The following is a 24,426-nucleotide window of genomic DNA, read 5'->3' on the forward strand; positions in this document are numbered from 1 at the left end:
TTGAACTATAAATTGCTGCTGCTCTGGATTCTTGCTTAGTACACTATGGTATTCTTCAATTAGTTTCACTGCACGCTCAGCAATATCATTAACAACTTTCAAACTTCTGACCGTTAGCAAACCTTTCTGGTAATCTTCATTTTGACACCATTCAGACGGATTTAAATTTAGAAAATCAGTATTTATTCCCATTCTTGTAAAAAACTGGAGTGATTTTGATGATACGAATGAAGCAATGTTCCAGTTATATACATCACTAATATTTTCAATTTCAAAGCGTTTCAACTTTTCTGAACTTTTGTCAACACTTTTTAACATAATCACCATCTGGTTCTTAATGTTTAATGGTATTCTTTCGTCAAAAAATGCCATAGCTGCAGTCTCTGGATTTAAATACCACAAATGCTTGCTAAATTTTTTCAATGCCACTTCAGATACTTTAGCATCTGTCAATTTATAATCAATAAGGGCTTTTAAAAATGTTAAATCATTATTTGGAGCTTCAGATGCTAGAGGACAAGTAAACCAAGCTTTGATATACACTGTAGCAATAAAAATACAAATTTCAGAAATGGATTTGATTAATTTCGCGTTCATTTTAAATTTTTTACGGAATAAAAATATTTTAATGGTATATATGGCTTTTGACATCCATCTAGCGTGATGAAATGCACCCGGTTTTCGAAATTTCACTTCACTGCATGGAACTTTACCAATAAATATCTGAACAAGCTCCAAAAGTTCTTTGTAGTCTTCTCTCGGTTGTTTAGAATCAAATTGCTGTTGGATAAATTGATTTATGTCTTCAATATGATGTTGTATTTTGTTTTGCACATATGAGTCTTCAATGCCAGTAGAAAATTGACTTGTATCAATTTCTGTCCAGCTGTGTCGAAATTTTTTAAACAAAGGTACATCAGGACCTGAAGTTGTAGGTATTTTAAGTTCAAAAACATCCCTTAGAACAAGTTCAAAAATGTGATGTCTGCAGGGCAAATACAGTAGTTTCTTTTCAAGTAACTGTTCAAGTAAAACTGCCGCTCCTTTCTTTGATCCTAGATTTGCAGCAGTAGTATCACAGCAAAGAGCTTCGATACAGTCAGGAATACCCCAATCAATAATAGCATCAAACATTGCATCAGCTTGGGACTGTCCTGTACCATCATCTAGTACTGGAATTGCTAGTATTTTTTCAATTTGTCCACAACTTAATACAACTGGTAGTCGTTCTTTATTTTGTCCACTAGAAGTTTTTAAAATTTTTCCATCCCAGTGTAGGACACCAGCATTCAAATTTTCAGTTTTAAAAAGTTCTTTAATTTCTTTGGCTTTCTCTTCGCGTATTTTCTCTCTGCTTCGTCGAATTGAAGATCTATTTACAATTAGTCGATTTACGTCGACGTTTAATGATGAACATAAAGCTACAATCAAACGCACAGCGTTGCGGTCGCTTACTTTACAATGATCGAAGACCGATATTAATTTATCATCCATAATATTTATAGTCCCACGAGATTGTCTTGATTCTTGGTGCCCAGTAGTTGCCAGTTCATCGGAAAAATTTGAAGTAGACGATATTGTTTTTTGACTCAACGGATTTACTCCTTCCACTTCGCTGCTTGATGTGAATTCCACAAATTCACCTATTCAAATACATAGAAATAAAAATTGTACATTGAAATTAACATAAAATCATTTATAACAATTAATGGATTAAACTATATAAATTATTTTAACATCAATTTTACCATATTGAGCTTTTTCTCTCTCCGATTTTTCACGACGTAGCTGTAGTAGTTCATCCTTTATTTTTTGTACTTGTTCATAATCATCAGATTTAATGTTAGCTATAAATCCAACTCTACCGTCTTGTCGTTGTTGAGTCAAAAAATTTAATATATTTTCACTGACCATTTGTGCCGCATTTGCATGCGCAATGTCAAATAAATTATGCAATGAAGATTTAAACTCGTCCTCTTTAATTTTATTTGAGTCTCTGTTTTTATTTTTTTGAAGAAGCTGATATTGTTTATACAATTTTAACAACTGATCTATGCAATGATCTTTTCTTTTAGTTGGTATCTGAGCTTTTTGCCAAAATATTTTAACTTCATCTACACAAATTTCAGCACTTTCACGTAATTTTAATTTAAGAATACGGATATGATAAAAAAAAACTTTTAGCGCTTGTAATTTTGATGGCAATTTGTTACCGATAATTTGTGTGTCGACATCACCAATTAAATGAATATTTTGTCTTAAAATTATTCTTGATGCCATGATGAATTAATATTTTGTTAAACAGATACCACGCATTGTTTATTTTGTTTAGAAGTTAGGTGATTTATGAATATTTTAAAGGGACAGAATGTTTGAGTACGCAAATACTATGATAGATGGCGTTAGTGACTCAGTCCTGTTACGTGCCGACTCAGTTTACGCGGTAAAATTCTCGAAATTCAAACAGTATTTGCTTATTCTAATAATAAATAAAATATTAACAAGAAATATTTGTTTTTATTTAATTATTATTATTATTAATGTTTTATTAATTTCTTAATTAGAAAAAAATTTGAATTTTTTGTTAAAAATATAAATATTGATTAATTTAATAAATTTTGATAAAATGTATACTTTATATACATTAATTGATTCGTTTTTATGTCAGGAATGTAATTTTGACAAGAATTAATAAAAATATTAATAAATAAAAAAGTTATTTAAAAAACACAAAAATCAATTTTTTTTAAAAATTAAAAAATTGATAAACAATTTTTTTTGTTGATATTTTTGAAGATTCTTCTGTCTGATTTTAGGTCTTTGTTATAGTAATACACCTCAGTATTGATTCACCTACCAAATTTTATCAAAATAAGTCAATATAAAATAAAAAAACAAAAAAATAAAAAAAAATTTTTTTTTTGAAACTTAAGTTGGAGTGCGCACTATCTAAAAGTTAATATTAAAAGCTCAAATTTTCAGGGAATTTTTTTTTATTAATTTGAAAGCATTTAAGCCCCTGGGAGCAAAGAAATTCAAAAAAAATCTTTTTAAGGACCACCCTACTATACACGCAACTACAATATTTGAGCATATAATATTCCTTATATACTATACACATATTTCATGAAAATGAATTTACATAAACACTAATAGACAATAACGATAATAAATAATAAACAATTATAACACTATTTATACACAATAAACTCACAACGTGATTATATAGACGTGACAGGAAACCGACGCGACGGACAAATTGAGACGACCATTTTTAAATGGATGCCATGATAATGAATTGAGCGCAACATGTATTGAAACTTTGAACTAACTATGGATCTCCCAACCAAAGTTTATATGGATGAGGCAGCCATATGTGAAAATCCATAGCATGAATTGTAAGCCCAACCATGCCTATGGATGTCACATCCATATTTGATTCAACAATATAATATGGCTCCCTCATCCATTGAATATGGAATGTGCTTCCATTCTGAAAGTTGTCTCTTCCATTGAATTGGATAACACAACAATATTCTGCTCAACAATATTTTTATGGATATCTCTTCCAGACCTTTTCTTTCCGTGCAAGATTAAAAATTTCATGAGAAAATAATATAAAAAGGTTTTTAACTTTCAAAAAACTAAAATTTAATGATCTACAATTTTTGAACGTTCAAACGAACGAAACTTAATTATTTTTTTTGTTTTATATTCAAATATTACAATAATATTGCGTCGTTACGTATTAAGAAATAATTTATAAACTTCTAAAATCTTTAATTTACCATTTTTATTTCTGAAAATATTTGCTTCGAAAAAAGATAATTCGTTCATTTGAACGTTCAAAATTTTTCCTAAGTTTGTAAAAAGTAGAAATTTGATTTTAAAGCAAAAACTCAGTCACTAATTCAAATAGTAATATTCCTACTGATCGCTTAGTTAAAAATAACTGATTGTCATTAGATTTTTTTAACTGATTCAATTAGTCAAGTTTAACTAATTTTGAATTTTTGACTAGACTTATGATGTTCATTAAAAAAATGTCTTCCATCGCCGTAATGAAAACACCATTTTGAAATTTTTGAATGTATGTTCTGTCATATTAAAGCTTGGTTATTGCGGACGCGATATTTGTAGATTTAACGCGTGTATGCTTACTTGATACTTTAAAAAAAATCTCTTTTCAAAAAAAAAGTAAAACTTTCCAGCTTTTTGCTAAAAACAATGGCAACAATCTTTTGAAATTAAATTTTTTTGAATTTAAACCCCAGATGTAACTACTTACAATTAATTTTCATTAAATTTAATTGGGACATTTATCTTAATAGCAGTATTAAAAAATTAAAAAAATCTATTCAACCGAAAATAGTAGTGTTCAAAATGTACCAGTACTGTGACAACACTGACATGGTCGAACATTCATTTCTGAATTTTAAGGGTTTATTAGTGGGTTTAGTAGTGTCACTTTTATTGCCCAAGTGTCGAAGCTATAAACTCCAATTTGTCAATGCCGATAAAGTTCTATTATATGTCGCAATAATGGCACACTACTGGCAGTTCAATTTTCAAATATTATAGTTTCTCGATATCGCTATTTGTCTATAAACCTCAACTATAATAGGTTTTAACATCAAGTACTGAATGTATTTATCTATTATGAAAAATTTATTTTTTATATTATTGTAGAATTTTACATATGTCACAAAAAGTAATTGCGAACTGGCTATAAAATTGGGGTTTCACTGCAAAGACCAGCGCCTTCTAAACGTATTAAAAGATTTGGAAATTTACAAATATTTTGTGTAAATAAGTGCCTTATACTTGAGCGTCTTAGATGAGAAACATAATCTCTAAATGTATGCATTTTATAAGGCTAGTAAGACGCCAAAAAACGTCTTAAAAATGAATACGTAAATGTCTCAAACGAAAACACTCTTTTTTAAAGTTTTCGTCGAAATCATTAAACTAACAGTCTTCATTGGCCAATATTGGTTCAATCTCGATTTAATGGAAATTAATTATTTATGAAATTAACAAGCAAAACAATAATTTTACAGAAAAATTACACTTTACTCTAAAAATAAGTGGAATATAAAAAGGATAAAAATGAAAAAAACCTTATTAATTTAGGAAAAAAACCCACCTCAATTAAATTTATTTACGTAAATATATTTAATTTTTTTCTACCTACATATCATGCATTTATGTTTTTATCACATTTTTATTTTGTTAAAAATTTTACTACTCGTCATATTCATTTATATTTAACGAGAAATCTCTTTACGCTTAGATGCAACTTCTTTTACTGCACAGACGAGTTAAGTTTTTTTTCAACCCAAGATTTTCCTATTATTTTCAACTAAGTAAGAGAAGAGATTTTCATATACTTCTGCCTACATATATACATACATGTGTACATATAAAGTTCTGCATTGAATACGTGTTGAAGAATTTCTTTGTTAAAAAATTCAGCCCCTGGCGTGTGTTACTCACAATGAATGCAAAGTTTAAAAAAGTAGTATATTCGACATAGAAAAGCGCATATACTTTTCCTGTAAAACTAGCTTTGAAACTGGTAACTGCATTTATTTCTTTTATGCATGCAATGCACTAGACTTTACAACAATATCCACTAAGGAAAGTCTCTCTACTTTATATTGAGGACTTAAATTTTTAATTGCCTTTTTTTATGCACCAACAAAGAAAACTACGAAGAAGATAGAGTATGAAGACGAAGATGAACAAACAAAATATTTCAATTTACATTGCTAGAAAGTTTTTCTCTTTGCTAATTTTACACTCTACATATTTTGTTAAATGAAATTCATTTACAAAAAAAATAAATATAAGAGTTATAGTGAAAAACGTATACTGGAAGACTTTTTTCCGAGGGGCAAACAACTAATGAATTATGGTGTACACTTGTGTTGAATTGTCCTGAATTATCGTGAATTGCCGTGAATTACTATGAATTACTGTGAATTACCTTGAAATCAGTTAAAAATCATAGTTTTAACTGACAATCAGTGATTGACTTCTTGTTTCTGAATCAGTTAAAAATAACTAATTCTCAGTGAAAAAATGATTGATTTTTAGTAAAAGAACTGAAAAATTAGTTAAACTTGCCTAATTGAATCAGTTAAAAAAATGTACAGAAAAATCAGTAGAAATATTACTATTTGAATTAGTGACTGGCTTTTTGCTTCGCTTATTTTCATCTGATTTAAATTTGAAGAGCACATACTCTCTAAAATTGTATTAGATAAAACTAACTCATTAAATTTTTAAATATTTCAAAATTAAATGACTTAGAGGCATTATAATAGAATATTTCTGCATTATTAAATTTTCAGAATCTTAAATTTTTCCAAAAAATTTTTCGCTTTTTCAAAAACGTCTGTTTTTGCATTTTCCAAAAAAGTTGGGGTGATGTGCAACACCAGTAAAAAATCTTATCTATAAAATAAATTAAAACCCTTCATGAAACGACTAGAAATGTAAAGTGCGAGAAATAGGTATTTCCTGCTCGAGAAATTTAAGTCTACTTACGTACAGCAAACCTGTCTGCGAGCTGTCTCGTGAGTTATATATCAAAAACAAGTTACTGAGAACACAAACAAATGGCAACCCAAGTGCGAAATGCCAAGACTGCAAAAACGGCCCATCATTGGTGCAGTAATGTCTGCCGAGAATTGGCAGTAGTTACTGGGCCATTATTGGTGTCCAAAACGTCCCATTACTGGGCCAATGATGGCGCCGATGGTCACAATTTCAAATTTTTTAAGACTGGGCCAGTTCTCGGCCCAATAATGGCACATTCATGGCAAAGTTTATCAATGTTTAATGGCAAAAGAGAATTGCCAGTGATGTGCCGACCATCGGCCCAGTAATGGCTCATTATTGGCACTTTAATGGCAAAAAATTTGTATCGTTCATGGCAAATTATAATTACCAGTATTGGGGAGTAGCTTGGCTCAATAACGGCACAATATTGGCAAAGTTGATCAATCTTTAATGGCAAAATTCAATTGCCAGTGATGTCACGAAGATCGGACCATTAATGGCACATTAGTGGCACTTTAATGGCAAACATTTTGTATCTTTGATGTCAAATTATAATTGCCAGTATTGGGGCGTAGCTTGGCCCAATAACGGCACATTCACGGCAAAGTTGATCAATCTTTAATGGCAAAAGACAATTGACAGTAATGTGACGAAGATCGGCCCATTAAAGGTACATTAATGGCATTTTAATTTGGTAAAATTTTTTATAAGAATTTAATTTTAAGAAACATTCAGTTATTCAATAAATTATTTATTTTGTATTTAAATAATTGAATAAGCTTGAAAAGGATTCAAATTAAAATATTTGAAACTTTTAATTTTCTATATTTTTAACTGTCAATTTCAAAGAATTAATTTTTTTGTAAAAGTTTAATTAAGTATTAATTTAAAAAAGAAGTTATTAATGTTTTCAAATAATTTTACAATTAAAGAAATTCGTGAATAAATGTAACAGAAACCTTTTTTTGAGTAAAATTTTTCCTTTATTATCTAAAAATTAAGAAATTTTCAATTTCACTTTCAATTAATATTTGCAATTGACAAATAGAATTTATATTTTATAAACATTTTTTTCCTTTATTTTTTTAAAATCTTTGAATTTTTCTTAAAGCAATTGTAATTAAGAAATAGAAATGATGCAAATTATTTCCTTAAGAAAATTTATTGAATAAATGAATGTTTTTTAAAATTTAATTCTCATAATTCAATTTTAAGAAACATTTAGTTATTCAATAAATTATTTATTTTTGCATTTAAATAATTAAATTCTCGTAGAATTTTCTAGTAAAAATTTATTTCAAAATGGATTCTAGTCAAATTTTTAGATAATAATTAAATATTAAAAATATACCATGAATTTTGATATTAAAATTTTTTTAAATTAAATTCCCAATGATGTGACGAAGATTGGCCCATTAAAGGCACATTAATGGCACTTTAATGGCAAAAATTTTGTATCTTTGATGGCAAAATATAATTGCCAGAATTGGGGCGTTGCTTGGCCCAATAACGGCACATTCATGGCAAAGTTGATCAATCTTTAATGGCAAAATTCAATTGCCAGTGATGTGACGAAGATCGGTCCATTAATGGCTCATTAGTGGCAGTTTAATGGCAAAAATTTTGTATCTTTGATGGCAAAATATAATTGCCAGAATTGGGGTGTAGCTTGGCCCAGGAATGGCACATTAATGTCTATCATTTTGTATCTATGATGGCAAATTATAATTGCCAATATTGGGACGTAGCTCGGCCCAAGAATGGCACAGTATCGGCCAGTGTAGTGTAGCTTATAAGAACCCTTTTGTTTCCTCGACTTCAAGTCAGAGTAGCAGAGTGGTCAGAGTGTTAGGCTGTGGTGCGTCAGGTTCAGGTATCCATCCCCGCGAGAGGTAAGAATTTTTCAAATATTTGTAAGTTTGCGTTTAATTTAGGGAAATAAGCCGTATAAATGTTATAAATTAATTAGTTAATTAAATAAAAAAAAATTTATTTTTATTTTTTTCTAATTTTGTCAACACTGGGGGAGTAATGGCAGCCAATAATGGGCCACTAATATCTGCCGAGATCTGGCTGCCGACGTCCAACCGCTGTTAACACCATAAGAGTCGGCGCAAAGTCGGGCCAATATTGTCTGCCAAGTCTCGATGCCAGCTTTGCCAATACTGGGCCAGTGTTGGGCCGCGTTGGTTTTCGCACACGGAGAGAGAATATATATTAAATTTTGTAAAAATATTTTCAAATTGGGGAAAAAGTACGACAAAGCGAAATTTTAATATAAAAAAATACTAAACTTTAAAAAAACTTATATGAAATTTAGTAAAGTTATATTAGAATTTAATTAATATTCTTGATATTTGATATAATTATACTAAATTTCACATAAGTTTTTTTAAAGTTTAGTATTTTTTGATATCAAAATTTCGCTTTGTCGCACTTTTTCCCCAATTTGAAAATATTTTTACAAAATTTAATATATATTCTCTCTCCGTGCACTTGGGAATACTTGGCTCTGTTCAATATCAAACTGTAGATCAGAAATTGGCGGTGTTGCACATCACCCACACGGAAAAAAATTAATCTCTAAACTTGAAATAATATTAATTTGAAGTCCAATGAAATATAAGTGTATCTAAATTAAACATTATAGGGTAAGTGCGTCAATTGCTGCGGGTGCTTCAGTTTCTGCGGCATTTTAATAATTTAAGTGAATACATTTGTTCAGGGCACAAATAATTTTGAAATTTTTTTTAAAAATTACTTAACGATGTAAGTTTTAAAATAGATATAGGAAGTATATACCAAAACTTAATATTTATGTATTTTATTTTATTTAAAAGTTGACGTGTTCAAGCCCGAGTCGAAATTTAGACCCTACTTAGCCTCTGAAAATGTAGGGCTTATTCAGGATTAGGAGTCGTAAAGTAGGGTCTGATTTCAATACAATTTTTAAAAACTAGACCCTCCTTTGACTCCCAAAACAGGCTGAAATTTGCCAATCTTCCATTTGGAGAAGCAAAGGAGGGTCTTCTTCTAAGAAACCTATACCGTACTTTTATACCTCGTAGACCCTACTTTCATACTCCTAGACTCTACAATTAGAAAAAGAAAAATTTAAAGATTTGCTCAGATTCAATTGAAGCACTTGGGATGAGTAAAAGTGGAATTTTATGTGTTTTATAGCGTCTATATACACGAAGTGTATATAGACGCTATAAAACACATCAGTATTTATGAATTTGGAGTACTTTTTGCATTTGCAGTGTTTCAAGTAATGCATTAAAAAATAATTCAAAATTTTCTTTTAGAATGTAGTGTCTAGGAGTATGAAAGTAGGGTCTACGAGGTTTAAAAGTACGGTATAGGTTTCTTAAAATTAGACCCTCCTTTGCTTCTCCAAATGGAAGATTGGCAAATTTCCGCCTATTTTGGGAGTCAAAGTAGGGTCTAATCGTATTAGAATTAGACCCTACTTTACTACTCCTAACACTCAATAGACCCTGAAAATTCAGGGTGAAAGTAGGGCTTAAATTTCGACTCGGGAGGTTTTATTTATTTTCATTGCTAACTTTGCTGGCGGTGCAAAAATACCTACATAAAAAAGGCTTTATTATTGTTTTTAGACTTAAAGTGGTTATTATTATGATGATTTTAGATAAAGAAAACCTTGTTTTAAAAGAAACATTAAACTTTACTTTATTTTTGTCTGTTATTATATTTTATTTTTAAGAGTAGTAATTAACACAGAATTTGGGCTTGATTTAATTTCTGCGCCCTCAGAAAATCAACTAAGACTGGTTACAATAGACTATCTATTTTGAAAAAGAGCAAGAAAAAATTATGAAAATGAAAGAAAAAATGAAGATTATGGAGGAAAAACTAAAGAAAATTTAATAAATACATATAAATTAATTAAGGAAGAATTCTGTTATTAAGTTTTAACTAAATGTTTCAAAAATGTGATAATTCAGAAATTATTTGTTACTTTTGTTAATATATGATATATATTTATTTGTAATAAATTTATATTCTATTCAATTAAGCATTGATTAAAATCATTGTCCCATTTTGATTTCATAGTAGTTTGCGGTATTATACACATAAACACGAAATTATGCGCAGAAACTGACCCACAGGAATTAAATTCGCGCAGCAACTGATGCGCAGCAACTGACTCAAACGCGCAGAATTAAACGCATTGAATATTATTTTTAATTCATTAAATTTATTAAAATAAATTATATTTTAGAGATGTTATTTATTGTAAACATATCTTAATAACACAAACTACAAATTTAATAAGACATAAGTTCAATTTGATCAATATAAAAATTATATTTTATAGTTAAAAGACGTCTTGACCAAAATACCGCAGGAATTAGTACACTTACCCTAGTCACAATTACTGTGATAAGTTGTGTTTGATTCTGTCAAACTTTATACCAGAAAACGCCATAAATTCACATCTCTGATTTAGAGATTTGTTAATTTCACAACTTTTTTTATATGAATTAGGTACATTGTGTTTTAAGTTAATCAGTGACAAAAAAGATTTAAACCATTTTAATTAATTAAGTATTAATTTTATTTTCAAATATCCAAATAAAAGCGAAGGTCTGTGAAGGAAGGTCTGTAAAATTTGTAGGTTACAATTATCGCCCGACAAAATACGACACTGACTGATTTAAATGACGTGAAATAGGTAAATAAACATTTTTCAACCACTTTTTCTCTAAACACAGACACTTTTTACAAAATAGGCCAACATACAACGAGTAGGAATCTTCTTAATTACCTAAATTCAAAAGATGGTTTAAATTCATGCAGAAACGCGGTTGTCAAGCGGTTGTAAAATGTAAAATTGGAAATGATTGGAAAGTAATGTAATGACAGACAACAACCCAGTAAGAAACGAAAAATTGAAAAGGATTGAAATAATTCAAACTCTGTATGGTGTAGTAGAAATTATCCAATACTTTTGAATGCCATTTCTGTCCAATACTTTTCTATACCATGATAGGACCACGTTTCGTCTAAAAATGAATGCTATTCAATTCTTTTTGTAATTTTTAACAAAGACAAAATTTTTTTCTGAATGCTTTCCAATCCCATCCGAAATTATTACAGCCTGTCATTATATCACTTTTCAATTTTTCATTGGAACCGCGTTTCTGCATGCATTCAAGCAATCTTCTGGATTTTTGTAATCTATAAGATACATACAGTGGCAGATTTTGTAAGAAGTGTTTGTGTTCAAAGAAAAACTTGCTGAAAAATTGATTGTTTACCAATTTAACGTCATTTAAACGAGTCAGGGCCGTTATTCTGTTAGACAATAAATCATAACCTAAAAATTTCAGAGACCTTTAAACACTTTTAACCCTCTTAACTGATAATTTAATAATTATTCCTTTTTAAAATAGCAAATAAATTCTTGAGTGCAGTTATTTGAAAGTAATTGAACATTCTATATGTCAATAATATTAGTATTATATTATTATACTACTGTCGCGGAATTCAGAAGCATAGGGCAGAAATGGTATTCAAAAGGATAGAATTTTTTTAATGCTTCTTAATCTTTGCTTTCTTACTGGGTATTCAAGAGGATTGATATCGTTACTTTTCATATTGCTCTCACTGGATAGAAAAGTATTGGACAGAAATGGCATTCAAAAGAATAGAATCTTTTTAATACTTTTCAATTTTTCGTTTCTTACTGGGAAGAAGCGGATTACTGCCAGTCGCCAGAAGAGGGCAGAAGCATGCAGAGAGCACAATGGTCCAGCTGTTATATTCTTAGCATTACATCACTTTCCAATTTTACATTTTACAACCGCGTTTCTGCATGAATTTAAACAATCTTTTGAATTTAGGTAATTAAGAAGATTCCTACTCGTTGTATGTTGGCCTATTTTGTAAAAAGTGTCTGTGTTTAGAGAAAAAGTGGTTGAAAAATGTTTATTTACCTATTTCACGTCATTTAAATCAGTCAGTGTCGTATTTTGTCGGGCGATAATTGTAACCTACAAATTTTACAGACCTTCCAACGCCGTTAAAACAAAAAAATGAAATAAAAATATAAAATTCGTATTGTGTTTTAAAAATATCCAACTACTTTTTTATACTTGTCAATGTATAGTTCATACAGGGAAAACAATATAAATATTTTGTGAATAATTCTCACTCTAAATTGTGATAAATTATAAATTCTTATTACATCGAGTTATTATAAAAATAAGAATTATATAAACATACGACTAAAATTTTTAATATTGTTAATTCAAATAATATATTAGATTTGAATTTATTCAAGTAAGTTGATAGTTTAGAACATATGTTCCATATGTCATAAAATTTGAGATTCCTAATATCATTTTTAGGCATAAGAAATACGTGTTCTTCACAATACTAATATTCGGATTAGATATAATACCAAATTTCAGTTTTAGTGATCTGCTTACATCTTACGTCCGATTCCAGTGATAGTTTATGCCTAAATCTCAGATTTAATCTCTAATTTAGAGATTAATTTTTTTCCGTGCACAACACCCTAGTTAAATTCACTGTGTTAAAATAATAAAATTTTTTGTAATTAAGTCAATTAGTACAAATTTGACTATTTTCTTATTTATTAATAATCAGTTATTTTCTACTAACTTTTCTAAATTTCAATTAGTAAAAATGTTTTATAATTTGAATTAATGACTCGTTTTTTTTGTTTTTGAATTAGTAAATTTTACTAATAAATATTCTCTTAATCTGAATAAGTTAAATTTTACTGACATTTGACTGACAATCAGTAACTATTCTCGCGATTTCAATCAGTGAAATTTTACTGAAAATCTTTTAAAAATTTCTTAAATATCAGTCATTTTTCACTGATTGGACAATTAAAAAATTACTGAAAATTTCAGTCAAACATATTAAAAATTTCAGTTTTTTCTTAATTGGACAATCAGTGAGAAATAACTGATATTTCAAAAATTTTTAAATGATTTTCAGTAAAATTTCACTGATTGAAATGGTAAGAATACTCACTGAAAATCAATCAAGTTTGACTGGTTAAATTTTAGAGAGTAGTAATAATTACTAGGTACTAATTTATTAGTGACATTTACTAATTCACAAGAAAAAAGTCAGTCACTAATTCAAATTCTGAAACATTTTTAATAATTCAAATTGAAAGAGAATATTTAGTAATTTTTTACTATAATAAACAGTTGTTTCTGAAAATAGTTAGTTATTTTCTGCTAATAATTAGTTTTTTTTACTATAGTAAATACTTATTTCTAGTAACAATTACTTTTTACTAATTTGCTGAAGCAGAAAATCCACCAGGATTTTACTAATAATGAGTTATTTTTAAAGGTTAACCCGTTGCCTGTTTCCGACCCACGGGTGGGTCGTGAAAAAGTATGGCCATAACTGTTTCCGACCCACCCGTGGGTCGTGTTTACTATCACTCAAAATAAATATAATTTGTATATAAATTGATAGATACACGGAAAGAAAAGGTCTGGAAGAGATATCCATAAAAATACACACTAAAAAAAAAGTTTTACTTTTAGCCTGTTTTCGAGGCTGAATTTAAGGTGTAAACGGAGTCAGCCCCATTAAACAAGGACAGACTTATGTGAAATACATGGGCTGAATTTAAGGTGTAAACGGAGTCAGACTTTTTTTTTCTGTGTATTGTTGAGCAGAATATTGTTGTGTTATCCAATTCAATGGAAGAGACAACTTTCAGAATGGAAGCACATTCCATATTCAATGGATGAGGGAGCCATATTATATTGTTGAATCAAATATGGATGTGACATCCATAGGCATGGTTGGGCTTACAATTCATGCTATGGATTTTCACATATGGCTGCCTCATCCATATAAACTTTGGTTGGGAGATCCATAGTTAGTTCAAAGTTTCAATACATGTTGCGCTCAATTCATTATCATGGCATCCATTTAAAAATGGTCGTCTCAATTTGTCCGTCGCGTCGGTTTCCTGTCACGTCTATATAATCACGTTGTGAGTTTATTGTGTATAAATAGTGTTATAATTGTTTATTATTTATTATCGTTATTGTCTATTAGTGTTTATGTAAATTCATTTTCATGAAATATGTGTATAGTATATAAGGAATATTATATGCTCAAATATTGTAGTTGCGTGTATAGTGTAGTGGATAGCGTTAGTGTTTAGTATGCGTTAGGTCTAGGGTTCGTGTCTCCCCCATCGGTTAATAATTTATTTCGTAAATATGCGGTTATTCAATAAGTGGTGTGTATTAATTAACAAAAATGTGTATAAAATATCTCAAGTGACATAGAATTTAATTAATTGAGTGATTCCAATTTTCTGTTTCCCATTTCCATTACTATGGATCACCCAACCATAGATCTTTTGCTGCTCCAACAATGTACAGCCAGCCATAGAATATGGATGCAGCAACCTTAACTATGGATATCCCGTATTTTTCAATATAATATGGCTGTGATATCCATGTATCTAAATGTGTCAACTTATATAATTCCTTTTTCTCCCTGTATTTTTCTTTATATCAATATTATAAGAAATTATAAGGATCATTAATGATATTTTAGAAAATAATTGAATAATTAGTTATAATTTAAATATATTATACTATTTGAAAAAGTATCAGATTCCGCTGGGCATTTTGGAACAATCATGTTGTATTTTCCTCAAACAGTTAAAGGGTTAATAATACCTATTTTGGAAATAACAATTTTTAATAGAAAATTTTATTTATTTCGTAGAAAATATTACTAAGTCCTAAGTAAAGTTTACTAATTTTTTCTTCTATTTAAAAATAGAATTTTAAAATAAAAGTAGCGTTAGAATAATATTTGTTACTTATTTTGAGAAATCTTCTTTTTTAATAAATAAAATTGAAATTCCTTTTTATACCTAATATTACATGAAAAATTCTTTTTAATTACAAGGAATACAATGGTATTCCCTATAATTAAAAAATAATCATTAAAACTAACAAAGAAAAAAATACCTTCAAAAATGCCTCGATCGCCATCCACAAGTTTGAGAGCACCCTCCTGTTTTTTTAATGTTTTAAAATCTTTCTTTAAGGTCTTTGCGGATAATCTGTTTTTTATACGTTTCTGATAGAAAGTTCTATTACTTCCTTCAACTACAATAATTTCAATTATCACGACAATTATGAATAAAATTAATTTATTTCTCCACATTTTTTTTACCGCGTAATTTACACACATAATGACTATTCTATCATATTATATTTTATTACTGTATCGTATCGTTTTTTAAAACATTTTTTTATACAATATTTCAAACTATATTAAAATTTTTATAGTGATTTTATGAATTTGTTGTTATCTCACTGGTCCCATTATTAATTAGAATCGAAATTATTGTGGTTTATCTGCAGCTATATATATTTTATTTCTATTATATTAAATTATGGTCATATGGTATATAACAATATTTATGTTAATTAATTTTACTAACAACGTACAAGTAGTAACTCTATCAAAATTCGATTCAATCGTGTAATTAATATGTCGTTAATTATTTCGAATAATAATTTCAATTATAAATTTAATTATCTTTGTAGTTATTGTGAATAAAATTGATTGTAAATTACAATAATTATGAATAAATTAAATTGGTTTAATTACTGTCTAATGAATTTAGTAATTCGATAATTTTTTTTGGGTGATAAAAAATAAAAATTAATGTATTGTGATAAAAGTCACCTATGGTTTTGGGGAAATTTTTCAATTCTCAGAAAGAAGTAAATTTAAAAAATTATTAAATGAAGGAAAATGGAAGTTTAAAAAATAATTTAAAAAGTCTTTACAAAATCTGTATAGACAGAAGAGATAATTGAAAAATATTGATTTGAGTGAAATAATGTGAAAATGCGTGCACGTGTTTTTCGCGTAACGTTCTTCTCGATACTGAATGTTTGCTTAGTTTTGTCACGCGATCTGTGTATACATATATTTCTTTATACTCTTTGGTATATTTAGTGATTTAAAGTGTGGTATATGGTCGCAACACTCTCGTTGTAAAGAAATACGGGCATTATATGTATATATATATAAAAATACGTAACACTTTACAAGTGGCTTCACACTTGACCGCATGGGTATATCAGTGACAACACATTGCTCGCCTTCTCTCTAGTTCTCCTCTATTTCTCCCTCTCTCTCTCCTCCTTTTCTTATCGATATTTTAGCATCTTGTTCATTTCTCGTATGACTCTTGTCTTCCGCATGAGTTCTCACACGACCTTCTTCTTTCGCAAGAAAAAATATATATAATCAAGGGGGGATTTTGTCACGGTGCATGCAAGAAATGTTCCATCACACTATTTTGCGCACTCGCGATCTTGAAAAGCTCGATGACGCACGAAGCCGTATAGAAAATGATGATGCCTTTATAGATGTCTGTTAAATCATTTCACTATAACTATATAAAGATGACGTGAGAGATTAGATCAGCAAATGAATCGATAAATCAGATTTTTCATTCTTTTTTTCACTATTTTATGCATCCAGAATAAAGCATCAGTTTCATATTAAGAGTCCACTCATCTACTGAAACCTACTATTTACTATTTTTCACGACTTTTAGGTTCCGTACCCCTACTGGTTCTCACAATTCTTTATCTAGTGGAATGGCATTAGGCATTCTTATATTATTTTCACGTGTAGATTACAGAAAAAATACAGCGAAAATGATTGGAGTTGACCTTAATCCTGTTTTCATCGAAGAACTCGCAAATTTTTATGAATTCTTGAGAATATTTTTACTCCCCCTCCTTGCGTTCTGGTGTATTTTTACATATAGATTGTACAACAAATTGTAATTTATTTTCATAAAAATAAGTATCAATTATAATAATAATTACACAGGACCACAAAAATTTTTTTTTACTCTCACGGAACCGGAGTATGTAATCTTGAAGCATTTTTGGTCGCTGAATCTAAATCCGTTGTCCGTTTCTCTCCATCACGTCAGGATTTTTTTTAATAACAAATTTTTAATTATTTAAACAAATTGACCTAAATTTACGTAAGAAAACCGACTTTTCAAGCAAATGCAATCAGAATACGAATTTTAGTATATGTTTGATAGATTTGACTACAAATAAATTGTGTACATTATTCTACCCTTATGTAAAAAGGACTGACTGGACTGACAATATATCGCGACAAAATGTATGACCTTTCATTTAGGCATTGATAGAAATTTTAATTTTTTCAAAATTCAAAATGTCTGACAAAATATCTTGAATTTTCAATAGTCAGGAAAATAAATTATAGACACATTTTCTCATCACAAATGATTAAAATTAGTATACGAATAACATCTATCATAAAATTTTATCACTATATATAACTAATTTAACAATAATTTAAACAATTTTTATAAACAAATTGTTTTTTTTAAAGTCACAAATATTGAAAAAAATTTATCGCTCTTATTTTGATAGTTGCAATGAATGTTGAGGATAAAAATTGTTTAACATTATTATTTATTAATGTTATAAACAATTTTATAAACAAATTAAAAATTGACAATAATTGAAGCTGAAAAATAGTGTCTTCTTCCACCGATTATTTTACTGTTCTCTTAATGAATCTTTGAAATGAAAATTATTGACCACAATTATTTAACAACTTTGTAAACAATTGTTAAAAACAAATTTCAAATTAACAACAAGTAAACATGTAAAAATTTCGTTTTTACTTTTACTATTTTTTTTCTAAAGGATTAATGATTCTCGAAACTTTAATTTACCTAGGGGTCGTCCAAAAACCACGTGGACAGTTTTTCAAAGATTTTTGACCCCCCCTCCCCCCTTGTGGACACAAAAATACATGGGATCGTGGACATTATCAAACTTTTTTTAACCCCCCCTCCCCCCAAAAGTGTCCACGTGGTAGGGGAGAGTGGGGCAAAATGGGGTAGGCGGGTCAAATGGGGTACCTCTGTTTTTCCATGATAGGTAGTTTTAATTTTTTTATCCTTGACATATATCATTCATGTTGATAAGAAACTGTTATTAATTATGAAGACACTCAAAAAAAATTTTTTTTTGAAAGTTATACAACTTTTAAGTTTTAAGTAAAAAAAATATGAATGTTTATCGAAATTAAAGTGCTTACAAAACTTTTTAGGATAATGCATTTAATTTGGCAAGTGTGGGATCTTTTTCAGTACTAATTCTAGAGTAATTTCCAATAGAATAGATTGTTAAATTGTTTACAATAACTTAGAAACATTGCATTTTGTTTTAATATGCAGTGTGGGGCAGAATGGGGTATCTAAGTGTGGGGCATGCCGGAAGCTACGCCGTTTCATTAAAACTATTTAAAAACATTATATTATGTATATGAGGCATTTTACGTGAAATGTCCTAAGTTGAAATTTCAACTTCTTGAAAAAAATTGAAACTCGAGGAATTTGTTGTTCTATCAAGTAGAAATGTGCCCCAATAAATATTTTTGATTTTTTCGAAAAATTGGATGGGGTAGAGGGGGGTCAATTTGACCAATTTTGCCAACATCGGCTACTTTGTGAATTTTTTCTGAACATGCTTGTAATGGGAAAAATTTTTTAGAATATGTTTCTGAAAGGTTTTTTCGTTCTCTTTCCAACGGTGTATTTTATTTTTTAATATTTTAAAAATTTACCCTAATTTTTGATACTTTATATTTAATTTTCAATTTCCCAAAAATCGGTCCGTTTTTTTTGAAAATAAATTATTGCAAACGAAAGCTGAGGTTTTTTCCTATCGGCATGTATATTTTCAGAATGCCCTTTTTTTTGTTTTTGAGTTATTAAATTTCAAAGAATAAATTGCGTCCCGGGCGCCTCGACTCACGCCGGTTGCCACGCGGCTCAGTGCAACCGCGACGCAGCGCGCTGCAATTTATTCTTTGAAATTTAATAACTCAAAAAAGGGCATTCTGAAAATTTACATGCCGATAGGAAAAAACCTCAGCTTTCGTTTGCAATAATTTATTTTCAAAAAAAACGGACCGATTTTTGGGAAATTGAAAATTAAATATAAATTATCAAAAATTAGGGTAAATTTTTAAAATATTAAAAAATAAAATACACCATTGGAAAGAGGACGAAAAAACCTTTCAGAAACATATTCTAAAAAATTTTTCCCATTACAAGCATGTTCAGAAAAAATTCACAAAGTAGCCGATGTTGGAAAAATTGGTCAAATTGACCCCCCTCTACCCCATCCAATTTTTCGAAAAAATCAAAAATATTTTTTGGGTCACATTTCTACTTGATAGAACAACAAATTCCTCGAGTTTCAATTTTTTTCAAGAAGTTGAAATTTCAACTTAGGACATTTCACGTAAAATGCCTCATATTTAAAGGTTTCCTGCAGAAGAATCAATATTTTTGTTTGGAGACATTTATACCATCGATGTTTCACTATCGATATATCGATATTTTTTAATATCGATGTTTTTTTGTTAAATTCTAATAAATATTACTTGTTTTTTCATAGTAATAAAGAATCCTACTTTTTGTTTTGTATTTATAATCTCATACAACAAGAATTTAATAAATTTTGAAAAAATATTCCATGTTTTGTATAGTTATTTGATACCACCCCATTTTGCCCCACGGGTGGGGCAAAATGGGATTTTAGCACTTTCTCAGAAAATACGATATTAGTTCTTTCAAAAATTTTTTTCTCCGCTATTATCATAATTTTCTCAAAGCTAAGTGTACAAAGAACAATTTTGAAGTTTAGCTGAATCGGTTTATTCGTTTGGTTCTCTGTAAACAGCCAACTTCAAAAAGGTACCCCATTTTGCCCCACTCTCCCCTATATGGACGACCCCCTAATAGTATTTTTTAATTAAGTTATAAACAATTGTTATAAACAAATTACATTTTAACAATTACATATAAGAAACAGTTTTTTCTATTAATATCCTTTTTTCTATAGGGTTCATATATCTTGAAACTGAAATTTAATTCTTAATATTTTTAACAAAGTTATAAACAATTGTTGTAAACAAATTACATTTTAACAATTGAATATAAAAAAAATGTTTTTTATTTTAATACCTTTTTCTATAGGGTTCACATATCTTGATACTCTCAAATTTAATTCTAAATATTAACAAAGTTATAAACAATTATCTCCCTATATTACAAAAAGATATCGCCGACGCGGTCGCCCCCGCTGTTTCAAGATTTTTTACCCTACAGGTCAAAAGTTGACCTGTAACTTATCTGCCCTCAAAATTTAGGTCAATTTGAAGGTCAGTTTTGACCTACATGTCAAAAATTGACAAACGATTCCCCCTGCCCTCAGAATGTAGGTCAATTTAAAGGTCAGTTTTGACCTACACGTCAAAAATAGACAAGAAAATTCCCTCTGACCTGCTCTTCCCTCAAAATTTAGGTCAATTTGAAGGTCAGTTTTGACCTACGGGTAAAAAAGAGTCTCACAAGCGTCTGTTGCATTACGTCGAAATCTATATATAATAAAAATTAATTTGTTAATTGGAGAAGTTTTTCTGGTTTTTCTCTTCCAATTTCTTATAAGAAATTGGAAGAGAAAAACCAGAAAAACTTCTCCAATTAACAAATAAATTTTTATTATATAGATGAAAAAAAAGTTCTGGTTGGAATTACCAGAAAACCTGTTTTTAACTAGAATTTCGTGTTAAATATGCCCTAACTAGATTTTTTCTGGTTAGGTTAACCAGAATTCTAGTTAATTTAACCAGAATGCTGGTTTTTTTAATTACAATATCGAGTTAAATATACCCTAACCAGAACTTTTTTTTCAGTATACCATTCTAACCTAGAAACAAGCACAAAAAAATACACTGTTTTGTAGTTTTCGCTGTCATCAGTGGAAGAATAGTTTCGCCCCATCCGCACATTTTTTGAAAAAACACTTATAAAATTTTCGAACAATAGAATATAAAAAATCCATTATGATATTCGTGTTCAGCACTAAATTTGACTTTAGAAATAATTTTTCCGACCATTTATCACTATTTACAATGACAGACTAAATGAGTGAAAACAATAGTAAGCGAGTATACACAGTAAAAAGTAAATCTTAATTTAAGAGCTGCCTTAAATTCAACACTGTCTGCTATAATGTTAAAGGATACGAAAAACGTGCGTAAATTCAACATTGACTGTCTTAAAAATGTTGCATCTTAATTTAAGGCAGCTTTCGTGCCTTAAAATAAGATTTTCTTTTTACTGTGTATCAAAATCACATTTGAGTACCTAACTTCTATGATAGATGGCGCCAGAAGCTCAAATGTGGCGTAAAATGTTCATTTCACATGACAAATATATACAGTGTAAAAAGAACTTTAATCGGATGAACAGTTTTCTCTCCAGGACTAAGAATAGTTTCGCCCCGCGAATAGTAATGCCCCACCCTACCCTATAAATTTTTTTAGAAATTCAATTATTTTAATAAATAAAACTCATTGCAGAGTTTAAATAATTTTTAATACAATTATAATCAAATTCATCGAAAAATATAATTGTTCTTAAAAATTTTATGAAAAATCGTTAAATGAAATCAATCATTTAAAAATGTTTTGATAAAATTCTTTATGAGACTTCAATTTTAAGAAGTTTTAATTATTCAATAAATTATTTATTTTTGCATTTAAATTATTGAATAATCTAATAAAAATTTATTTAAAAATGAATTTCAGTTAAAGTTTTACATAATAATTAAATATTGAAAGCATTATAGCATTAATTTTAACAAATAATTAAATTTTAAAATAGTTTCAAATCAAATTCTTTAAAAATTTGTATTTTTCATACTTATAACTAACAATTCTGTAGAATTAATTATTTTAAAAAAGTTTAAATTAAATTTTTTTCTGAAATTATTTGAAGTGTTTATTTTTTAATTCGTGTTTAATTGAAGAATTTCTGAATAATTTAAATTTCGTATAATTGATTTGTAAACAAATGTATTTTAAAAATCTCAAAGAACTTTTTTCAAAAATTATTAAAAATATTTTATTCCTGTGGGAAAATAATATTAATTAAAATTTATTTAGAAAAGAAGTTATTGATGTTTTCAATTAATTTTAGAATTATAGAAATTCGTAAATAAATGTAGGTAATGGAACATTTTTTGGAGTGTCTAATCATTTTTAGAGTGAATCAGAATATTCTTTAGGGTCAAGGAAGAAGTCAAAATTTTGTCAAGTAATTAAGTTTTTTATATTAAAAAATCTGTCCGCGCAAGCGCGGACACATTCTCATCCGCGCTTCGCGCGGGGGCTCGCTTCGCTCGCAAGTTTCAGCGCGCCTCGGGGCGCGCGAATATTGATCGTCGCGCTTCGCGCTCCGGCGATTATTCCACACGTCGCGCTTCGCGCTCCGTGTGTTGTTGCGCGCTTCGCGCGCAAATGGCTCGCTTCGCTTGCGGCGGTCTGCAATTGTTGTGCATTATTTGTGTTCTTGTTCTTGTTTCCTATTATATGTTTCGTAAAACATTTTTTTTCTTAAAGTTACTACGACTTTAAGGATTACATTCTCATCACATGTTTTTGTTTGCTGATGATTGCGAGATAAAGTATGGATTTAAATGTATATTTTTGGTCTTGATGATTTAAATTGTGAAGTTATTTTTAATTATACTAACTCTTAGTAGAAATATTATTTGCAGAAGCAGATAAAATATTCTTAAAGTATTAGTATCAAGGTTTTTGTGTAGTGTAGACCGGAGCGTAATGGCTAACTTTTCACTCTTTGTTGATTTACACGGACATTTTTGTTTTAATTAAGTGTTTATCTCCTAGAAAAGTTACTCTAGTACCTCAGCTTTCTTTTAAAAAGTCGAACGTCCCTATATTACGCTTACTTTTTTTCTACAATGAACGTACACTTCGTCGGTATCGTAGGTATTGCTCTTTCCCGTGTAGAAATTTGTCGTGGCCTTCCTAGAAATAGACTACAGCTAGATAGCATTTGTCGTGGAAAATTATTCTGAATAAACTGTCCTGGCCCCGAAATGTTAATGTACAGTTTTCCCCTTTATTTTCTTCGCTATGAAGACAGTCTAGAATCTGGCTAAAATTTGTCTAGGATACTGAATTGAAAATTCAGTACAAGTTTGTATAGCAGGTTGTCCAAGAATTAGCTGGGCACTGTCTAGGACGCTGACTTAAGAATTTAGTACAAGTTCGTGGAGAAGGTGGCTCTGAGAGTCTACTAAGCTAGCAGACGAAATCAGTTCTTGACGTAGTGCTTGATGAAAAGAAACCAAGAGTCTACAATTGTAACTTATCTTGTTGTGAAGATAAAATCAAATTTATAAATCTAGTGAAAAGTTTTCAGTTTTCCATTTTTGAACAGGGACAGTGTACAAGTTTAAATATATTACAGCGAAAAAAAGATTTATTAGAAAAAGGACATGTGATTTCATCATTAATAGTCTAGATTGTTTTTCATATTATAATGTTCATAATAAGTAATAAAACTTTGGTAATTTTAAGTAAATTTTTTGTGATTGCAACAATATAATATACAATTAATTTTATTATCGGTATACAAGTACGAATCTTTATAGTGAATGTGTTTGTGTTTTAAAGAAAAAATCCAATGTAGCAAAATATGTTACAATTAATTTCAAAAATAATTGTAAGAGGAATTGTGATAATAACAAATACTTTTGTATTACTGTTTTGTTTGTTTAAAAGTTAAACAAACAAAAGAGTAAAGTTGAAAAATATTGTTCTATTATTTATAAACCTAACAATTATTCCCAGTATGTAGAAACTGCTTATTTTAATATCCAGGAACTGGCTAGGAATGATTTA

At 29.0% G+C, this 24,426-nt stretch overlaps 2 protein-coding genes across 4 annotated transcripts in view; one reads left to right on the top strand and one right to left on the bottom strand.

Annotated features, from left to right (window-relative positions):
• The window catches only part of LOC122513113 (G protein-coupled receptor kinase 5), a 668,663-nt gene that overhangs the window by 413,952 nt on the left and 230,285 nt on the right, over nt 1–24,426 (top strand). The window lies entirely within an intron of this gene.
• The window catches only part of LOC122513114 (lysyl oxidase homolog 3A-like), a 99,475-nt gene that overhangs the window by 61,691 nt on the left and 13,358 nt on the right, over nt 1–24,426 (bottom strand). Inside the window, exon 1 of one of the 3 annotated variants that reach the window (XM_043629374.1) lies at nt 15,591–16,509. The exons of the other annotated variants lie outside the window; for them this stretch is intronic. Within the exon in view, the coding sequence (XP_043485309.1) occupies nt 15,591–15,816 (226 nt within the window). The 5' untranslated portion in view covers nt 15,817–16,509. Of the gene's footprint in view, nt 1–15,590; nt 16,510–24,426 lie in introns of those variants that run through there. 3 annotated transcript variants of the gene reach the window in all.

Source organism: Leptopilina heterotoma, unplaced genomic scaffold (genome assembly GCF_015476425.1).
Source record: "Leptopilina heterotoma isolate Lh14 unplaced genomic scaffold, ASM1547642v1 Lhet_134, whole genome shotgun sequence".
Taxonomy (NCBI): Eukaryota; Metazoa; Arthropoda; class Insecta; order Hymenoptera; family Figitidae; genus Leptopilina; species Leptopilina heterotoma.